Here is an 8937-nt window from a genome sequence, read left to right on the forward strand (position 1 = left end):
TGAGGGTTCTTCAAAAAGTTCATAGAAAAATAGATTTGAAAGATAACACGAATCTTTCCACGATCTTTTTTGAAGTACCCTCAGACTTCCAAAAACTGAAAACTCCAAAAGAGAAAATTTCCAATTCTGAGTTTGACATATAGCAAATGAAATTTTTATAAGTACCTTCTGATTTCACATGTATGAATCTTAATCATTTCTTCCATTAAATATTTGTGGAGTAAAAATTAAGATACTAACTCAACAAGAAAAGATTAGCTACTTTATTCAGCCCTTAAATTGAAATGTGCAGACTTCAGTTTCTTTCATTTTATTTTTAAGATGGCTTCATTTCTCAGAACAGAACAACACACATACAAGAAGCAGTCCTTAAGGCTGGCTGAGACCATGTTCATCTGCTCTCCTAAAAGCACTAGTTCGGCCCCCAAAAGAGGAATTACAAATCTGAGAAGTTAGGGGAAAGGTATCAAGTAGGGATTTTAATTAAACAAGAAAAACCAATTAATGGTACTGGTATTCTATTCTTCATATCAGTACTAATACAAACTCAACCCTTTTAAATCAGGGGAACTGCCGTTTCATTCCTAATAGAGTGGTTTTACAACCTCTATAAAGTAAAAGAATTCCATAAAGGTGTAAACCAATTTGCCTCCTTTAGAGACACTGCAATATGTAAGCTTCTTCTGAGTTCTACAGGCTTCATGGTACTTCAGAGCCCCAATAATCAAGCAGTTCATGACAAAAGATAAAAGTGAAAAAGTAGACACAGAGATCTGTGAAGACTTCGCCCATTTTGCTATAGGTATCCATTGATCGATTTATCACTTCAGCAGGAATTCCAGATAACAGAAGAGCAGCTGTTAGTACTGTTGTCTTTACCTTCTTTTCACCCTGTATAGAGAAAGACTCAAATTAATTTTACAGCAGACTAGTTAAGCTCTATAAAAATATAATCAATACTGTTATTTTTGCCTAAATAATTTCAAAACTGTAAATAAAGTTTCAAAACAATCAATATGTGAATGTTTACTGAGCATATAATACATAATCAGCAAACTGCTATGTAATAGAAGACACAATTCTTGCTATCAGAAGTTTTAAAAATGTGTCATCTTGGAAGCAAGACATAAACAATGATTTGAGATACAAATAAGAGCTCAAGGCAAAAACAGGAAAAACATTACAATACAGGACATAAATAACTGCTAAATGAATGACATGGATAATGTGTGGCATAGGAGCTCAAAGGAGATAAAAACTGCTCCAGTGTTTTAAATAAAGCATAAGGAAGGATTTCAGAAGTAACAGAATTAAAAATAGGCCTTTGAGGATGAGCAAGATTTTGTACCCACCAGCCACCCAAAAACAAAAAAAAAAGCTGACTGTAATGATGAGCAGGATTTAGACTGACAGAAATGATAGGAAAAATCACGGTACCCCATAGATATGTACAATCAACTATGTTTCAATAAATAAATAAAAGCATTGTTAAAAGAAAAAAAAAACTGTCAAAACTTATTAAACCGCACACTTAAGACTTAAGCATTTCCGTTACGAAAATTTTACCTTTGAAAAAAAAGAACCCTAAACAAACACTGAATTCTGGGTCAATGTTATATAAGAGGAGTGAAGTATACTGATATGTAATTCCACAATAAACTTTGAAACACATCAAGAAAAATAAGATGGTATGAAAATGGATAGAAAATTGGACAGATACATGGTAAATATGAGATGTTAACTATAGAATCTAGGTGGGAGGTATAAATGGGTGTTCACTGCACAATTCTTTCAACTTTTATATGTAAAAACTGCTATAACGAAATGTTTTGTTGGAAGAAAGTATATAATAGTCTTCCTTTTCTCTCCCTCATTCACCTAGGAAGCCATACACACACCTATCACTAATAACCACTGTTGATAGGCTGGCCAGTTAGCTCAGTTGGTTAGAGCGTGGTGTTATAACACCAAGATCAAGGGTTCAGATCCCTGTACCGACCAGCTGCTAAAAAAATGAAAAAGGGAAAAAAAAGTAAGTAAAATCAAATATGTATTATTTTTCCTCCTTTTCACAAAAAAAGGAGTATAATATAAATCCTATTCTGCACACTGTTTTTTTCCTTAACATTTGAAATCTACCTTTTGTTTCTCTTAAGATTTCTTGGAGAGCTTCTTCATTCTGAATAGATATGCCATAATTTTTTTTATTTAGTCACTTATTAGTGGACATTTAGGTGGTTTCCAAACTTTTGCTATTGCATAACTGCAATCAATGTTTCTTTTTTTTTTTTTAAAGATGACCGGTAAGGGGATCTTAACCCTTGACTTGGTGTTGTCAGCACCACGCTCACCCAGTGAGCTAACCGGCCATCCCTATATGGGATCCGAACCCGTGGCCTTGGTGTTATTAGCACCGCACTCTACCGAGTGAGCCACGGGCCGGCCCTGCAATCAATGTTTCAAGGGCAAATTTCTAAACAAAGACTTTAATTAAAATCACATTTCTTTCTGTACTCTTTTACTTTCTGTATTCGACACCTCAAAAATGCAAATGTTTCAAATCCATTAAAACCACACACAGATCTGTCAGCCCATTAGATATGACTAAGCAAACAGCCAAGTAGCCATTGTTCAGCAAAAGCGTGCACAAAACTCTATCACAAATAATGTTACCTTCTATGTCATGCAAGCCAAGCATCATAAAACTGTGTATACATCTGCAGTCAAGCAGACCAGGTAAACACTGACTCTCACTTGCAGTCTGTTCTGTAATACTGGCCAAATATTTCCTGCAAATATCAGGCCCTCAACATCAAAGATAAAGTGCACAGCACTGCTATTAAGTGTCCAGTAAGGAGCACAGAATGATAATGGAACCCATTTTTAAAATAATTTCCTTTATTATAGACAAAATGAATTACTAAATTTACTAAGTAAACTGAACACTTTTCTTAGACAAGTATTATTCAAACTGTCATCATGAAGGACCAGTTTTTCCCCCAATCAACTGTGGACCAACATATTTGTAAAATATAATAAAAGTGTTATGGCAATGTCAAATTGCTAAAAAAGTTTCTAATTACTCACTCGTTTAACTTAATGCATTACAAACAGAAACAAATACTTTGAAGGTCAGCACTAGTGGGAAAACCACATTTTGAGTAGTACTGATTCAGACAACAAGTAAGCCTAATTTTTTTTCTGGCTTTATTACATACGCATGATTGATCTAACTTTTTTTAAAAGTTCTTAAAATTACCTAGTTATGAATCAATCTAAATACATCATGATACTTTAGAAAAGATTTTAATTTACCTTGGGAAAATATTTGTATAGTCCCATGTACGCAAGTTGTAAAGTAAGAAATGGAGCAAATATGGACTGCGAAGATAGAAGACAAAATTAAGTATTTCCAACATATTATTCAAATAACAATAAATCAAACTAACAGCAGCTATAAAATTCTAAACAAAAAAACTATAATAATATATTTAATTTTACTGGCTGCAAGTAATCTTGTTTCTGCAGAAGGGTGAAGAAAATAAAGAGATTTGATTTCCTAACTATAAAACATGTTTCTCAAATCATACAATTCTTTCACATTCTTTTAGTGTCCCCCCAAAATGTCTTCTCTCATAAAAACTTATCTTTTAAGTTACTTAAAGTATTAAATAATACCAATATATCACACATGATGACATATGATATATAACACATCGTACAGTAATATCTACCTCACATAGAGGGAATTAACTGACAACCTGCAAGCACACATAAAGGCCCAGCATTCAGAATAGGTGCCATTCATTCCTCAGACTTTGGGGCAAAAAATTAACTCATACGGCCACCATCTCTGGCACTGAAATGAAAAGCTCTTCTCACTACAGATAAAATGACTTGATGATCTGGCTTCTCAGACAAAGTGAAAAAACCAAAATAACATTAATTTACATAATTATTTCTATAATTAAAAGTATTATGATGGTACTAGATGGCAGTATGGTGCAAGCAATGATAAACAGTTGAAAATCTGACAGTGAAAAAAACCAGAAAACCAAAACAAAAAACCTCGTACAAAAATGAGGAACAAAAATAGGACATACTGTAAGTTTAAAGGCATGAAAGCACAAAATCCTTTACATAAGAGACAAAAAAGCAGCTATACAACTCATTAAATGCTGAAAACATCATTTCTCTTTGCTGATGACAGTTTGTCATGGGAAGGGGAATCAGATCTGTTCAACACATTCTATTTACAAAAACATTTGTATAAAAATAGGTTTAAAAAGATGTTGTGGGCCGGCCTGTGGCTCACTCGGGAGAGTGCGGTGCTGATAACACCAAGGCCACGGGTTCGGATCCCATATAGGGATGGCCGGTTAGCTCACTGGGTAAGCGTGGTGCTGACAACACCAAGCCAAGGGTTAAGATCCCCTTACCGGTCATCTTTTTAAAAAAAAAAAAAAAAAGATGTTGTGCTTAATGATATAAACCTTATTTCTGGGAAATTTATTTATGTGCCTGATACATGGTAGGTATTGTTAAAACGACTACTGAATGGAAATACCTCAGAGAGCAAGACACTAAACTATGAGCCATGCTTTTCTGCATTTTCCCACATACTATAAAACAAAAGGACCCCATCACAGTACAACAAAAATGGACTGTCATCATAATGTTACTACAACATTATAGAATGCTGAGGTGCTTTCTGAACCACAGAAAAATTACCTCATATTCAGAACCAAAGGAACTGTATTTTAATATTTTAAGTTATTGGAAAATTGGTAATTAGTATACATCATACGTAGGCATCTGACCCTTTGGTTCTGAGATGAAACTGCCTGGGTTTAATCCCAATTGTCATCTAATAGCTATGTGACCCTGGGCAAATGAGGATCTCTCTGAGTGCTCATTCCCTCATGGATCCAAATGATACCTAGTTTATATCTATACAATGGAATGCTACTCTGCTATTAAAAAAAAAGTGAAACACTACCACCTGCAGAAACATGGATGGAATTAGAAAAAATCATATTAAGTTAAATAAGCCAGGCACAGAAAGAGAAATACCACACGTTCTCACTTATTTGTGGGAGCTAATAAAAATAAATAATATACAAATGAACGGGGTTGGGGGGAGGAGGGAGAAGACACAACAATCACAACAATTCCTTGAACTTGTTAAGACAAGTGAACAGATATGATGTTGGTGGGGGGGAGGGGAGAGAGGGAGGGAAGAAAAGGAGAATCGGTAAAGGGACACAAAAATCAACTATATTGTATATTGATAAGTTAAAATATAAATAAATAAAAAACAAATGATACCCAGTTCATGAGGATAAGAATTATAGAATTAATATATGTAAAGTACTTAAAATGGTGCCTAGCATGTAGAAAGAATTTAGTAATTTTTACTATTAGGCTCTGTATATTTAGCCAGAACACCTCATTGTATAAATAAGATGAATAGCAAACTTTATAATACACCTCCAAACAGCTATGTGCATCTAGTAGACATTAAATTAATATCAGCAATGATGTCTGTGGATTAAAAGCACTCATTATTATAACCAATTTGCGTTTTCCATTAAGTTAGTTAACAGTTTACAGCTCTTGTCTTACCAAGTATTTGCAAACAAAAGCTCTGACTCCAAGAGCAAGAAGAGCACATCCCACCAATCTAAATATTCGAAAAGAGTCAAATTCTTCTGTTGAACTTCCATCTTCTTGACTGGGTTTTTCACTAATCAGCTGTTTCCTTAGCTTCATTGCTTCTTCAAATCTGGACAGGTACTGTTCTAGACCATGGTGAGAACCCCTCTGGACAGTGTCCGCTGTCAGGTCCTCTCTGTTCCGATGCCGAAGCTCAAGGTTGACATCATTACTGCCCTCGGGTGGTTTAATGAAAGAGTCCAATTTGTCTCCCAGTTGGGTCCCCTTTATCTCGACCACTCCACCCTGCTGGTCAGTTGTTCCTGAACTAATTGAATCACCCAGCACTACTCGCTTTGAAACTGAAGGAACGCCAAGGGAGTTCAGTTTATCACTGTCCTGCTGCTTTGATTTTGTTTGACTTTCTTCTTCTAAAAACAGAAATGTAAAAGCTTTATGTATTACATACTGGCAAACACCTTACATGTTAGTATTAAAAAATATGCTGCTGCAGCTAGAAGTCAACAATATCTGAACCGAAATAAATACTCATTCTGCATAAAATGAAAACTAGTTCCTTGCTCTATATCCTCAAAATATATCATCCAAAAAGAGTATTCCTGCAGAGGAAATAATTCAAACTTTGTGAGTAAGAGATAAGACCAGTAGACAAACTGGGAAAGACATTCAGGGATGGAGGAAGCTGAAAGACTAACTTTTCACGGATAATGTACCCCAGAAGTATGACTACATTGTCTTCATAGCTTCTTTGGTTAAAAATATAAAATCATTAAAGCTTTTTAAAATCTGTATTTAAAATTAGATTTCTGAATGCAGAGCCCTGTTAGCATAGGGTGTGGCATATCTTACAGCTATTATTTATGTAGTCAGGCAGCCATTAGTAGGTACTTCAGCAGTTTTAGGATGCTGCTCTGGTTTAAAAACAAAAAGACTTCGAGACAGATAAATTTTTCAAAGCAAAAGAACAAAATATAAAAAGAGCCTCAAGAAAGATAACAAACAATGCTTTGGGAAAGAATAAATATCCTGGAACGGCCAGCCACCAAAAAAAAAAAAAATAGTATCCTGATACCAGTCATTAAAAGAAAATGTTTGTCCTAACTGTTGTCCTGAAAGAATATGAAGTGGTGCTCTTACCTCTCTCGTTTGAATTGTTTAGACTTTCAGAGCTATATATCTAAAGCCTCACAGAACAAAAGACACTAAGATCTAAGGAGCATGCAACCAGTGACTAAAGGCCAATTACTAAAGGAAACATTCGATGGACACTTAGATAATGCTAAGACATACTAAATGTTCAATTATGTCCACATGAAAAAAAATTATTTAAAAAACTCGATAGACATGTCTTTGGGGGATAAATAAGGATTGATGTTCCAGACATCAATCACATCAAGCTCAGCTAATGAAAAGAAACCTCAAGTGGGCACGTCGCACTTGCTGGGTCTATAAAGAATGCTCACTCCTATTTTTTTCACCTCTTCTAGAAGGCCTGTAGGTGACAGCGTTGAGGGCACTGAACACTAGGATATGACCATAAGAGTGCCTGATCCACGTAGGAGGGACTAGGGGGCAGTTCAGTAAAGACAAGCTGATGTGGGCGGACAAGAGTTCTACAGCAAAAGGCAAAAGAAATAGACACTAGGGAAGGCACTGGAAGGAAAAACATTTGGAACGGACAGAAAGGACAGAAATCTTCCTGAGGGGCGTAGTGGGCAGAGCGGACTGGGCATACAATGCTCCCTTCAAGAAAGGCGACGGGGTAGGGAAGGAGAAAGGGGCCGTCTCCGGGTAACTGGGCAGAAGGAAGCACGGCAGAGGGACTCAGGATCGAAGGCTTTGCAGCGGGGATGGGGACAATCTCAAGAAGAGGCTCCCGGAAAATTAGGGGAGAGCGACTAGGAAGGTCCCGGGATACAGGAGTGAGAACTTGGGGTATCATCTGAAGGGCGGGGCCGGGGAAGAGGTCAGAGAGCAGGGCTTGGTCAAAAGGTCAGCGGAGTGGAGGTGGGGAGGGATGATCCCGAAAACTTAATGGGGGGGGGGGCGAGAGACATGAAAAATCACGGCTCTCACCGGCGCCGCTCCCGGGCCTGTGAAAGCCCATGATCCGGTTGATGCGCTGTTCCGAGTTCATGAGCAGCTTTCTCCGCCGCAGCTCCGCGCGACGCTGGGAAGCTGACAGGCCTGAGCCTGCCGGGACCGCCGGCCTGTCCCCGCCGTCGGTAGCGACGGTCACGGATTCCATCCTCCCCTCCACTGTCTGGGAGTGGTGTGGCGGTGGTGCTGACGGCGGGAGCGGAGGCAGCGGAGGCAACCGCGGCGCCGACGACTTGAGCTCGGCCTCACGGCGCACGTCCTCGTCTCAGTAAAAACCCACCCCCCGGTGCGGTGCGGGAGACTGCGGGATAAGCATTCGCGCGCTGCCCGATGGGACCGAGCGCAAGGCTCTGGCCGCCATCTTGTGTGAGGGCAGCGCGGGACACCCCGGTCCTTCCCCACCGCGGCTGGCCCTCACTGCTTCCCTCCCCCGCCACCGGGTTCCCTCTGCGGTTCACCCGGAGATGAAAAAGACCGGCATCGGGGTTGAAGAGCGGGTAAGTATGGCAGTGAGGAGCAGGCGTACCTTAGACTGGTGCCAGGAAGCAAAATGGAGTTTGCGGCTGCAGGTACGTGTGACCAGACTTTCTACGGCCTCGCTCATAGGCTGTGGGAATACGTAACTCTGGGAGCGACCCTTTAGGGAACGTTGCGCTGGGATTTGTTTTTGAGGCTGGTCCTTCCTGAATTGCTTTTCTCGCAAGCGCACTCGTGGTTTGTTCCGAGACTTTCCCAGTGAAGCTTTCGTGTCCACTCGGTCTAAATTGTCAAGACTCCCTATTTCCCTTCTCCGCTTTTTCTCCTTAGCAGTTATAACCACCTCGCATGTTAAATGTACTTAATTTTGTTTATTGTATCTTTCTTACTAACTAGAATGTAAGCTTCTCGAAATCAAGCACTGTTTTGTTCACTGTTGCAATTCCTAGAACAGCACAGCAGGGCAGCTTTTTCCACTAGGCACAAGGATGGGAGCTCACAAAAATGTTTTAATTTTCTTTTATAATCAGAAGAAAAATAATATAATAATTACTGTATAATAACAAACCCAGTCTGGATTATAGTTATCCCTAATACCAATACTGTCATAAAATATAATTTTAGGTATAAAGCCATGTCGGGACCTAAAATCGCCTGGGCTGCGGGGGGGGGGGGGGGGGGAGG

At 38.8% G+C, this 8937-nt stretch overlaps 1 protein-coding gene across 1 annotated transcript; it reads right to left on the minus strand.

Moving 5' to 3' along the window:
• Positions 1 to 248: 248 nt before the first annotated feature.
• Positions 249 to 8064, minus strand: CAMLG (calcium modulating ligand). The gene is made up of 4 exons (XM_008573571.1): positions 7753 to 8064; positions 5626 to 6086; positions 3316 to 3381; positions 249 to 891 (listed from the first exon to the last, which is right to left on the minus strand). The coding sequence occupies exons 1-4, from the start codon at positions 7922 to 7924 to the stop codon at positions 700 to 702; spliced, it is 891 nt and encodes a 296-aa protein (XP_008571793.1). The 5' UTR covers positions 7925 to 8064; the 3' UTR covers positions 249 to 699.
• Positions 8065 to 8937: the final 873 nt, after the last annotated feature.

The sequence above is a fragment of the Galeopterus variegatus genome, unplaced genomic scaffold (assembly GCF_000696425.1).
Source record: "Galeopterus variegatus unplaced genomic scaffold, G_variegatus-3.0.2 Scaffold935, whole genome shotgun sequence".
NCBI classification, from domain to species: domain Eukaryota; kingdom Metazoa; phylum Chordata; class Mammalia; order Dermoptera; family Cynocephalidae; genus Galeopterus; species Galeopterus variegatus.

Excerpts from the sequence above, each read along its gene's own strand:
- CAMLG (XM_008573571.1), bottom strand. The coding sequence starts at position 7,924 with ATGGAATCCGTGACCGTCGCTACCGACGGCGGGGACAGGCCGGCGGTC. Across the intron at positions 3,382-5,625 it reads CTTTTGTTTGCAAATACTTG|TCCATATTTGCTCCATTTCT; the intron begins GTAAGACAAGAG and ends CTATCTTCGCAG. Across the intron at positions 892-3,315 it reads TATACAAATATTTTCCCAAG|GGTGAAAAGAAGGTAAAGAC; the intron begins GTAAATTAAAAT and ends TTCTCTATACAG.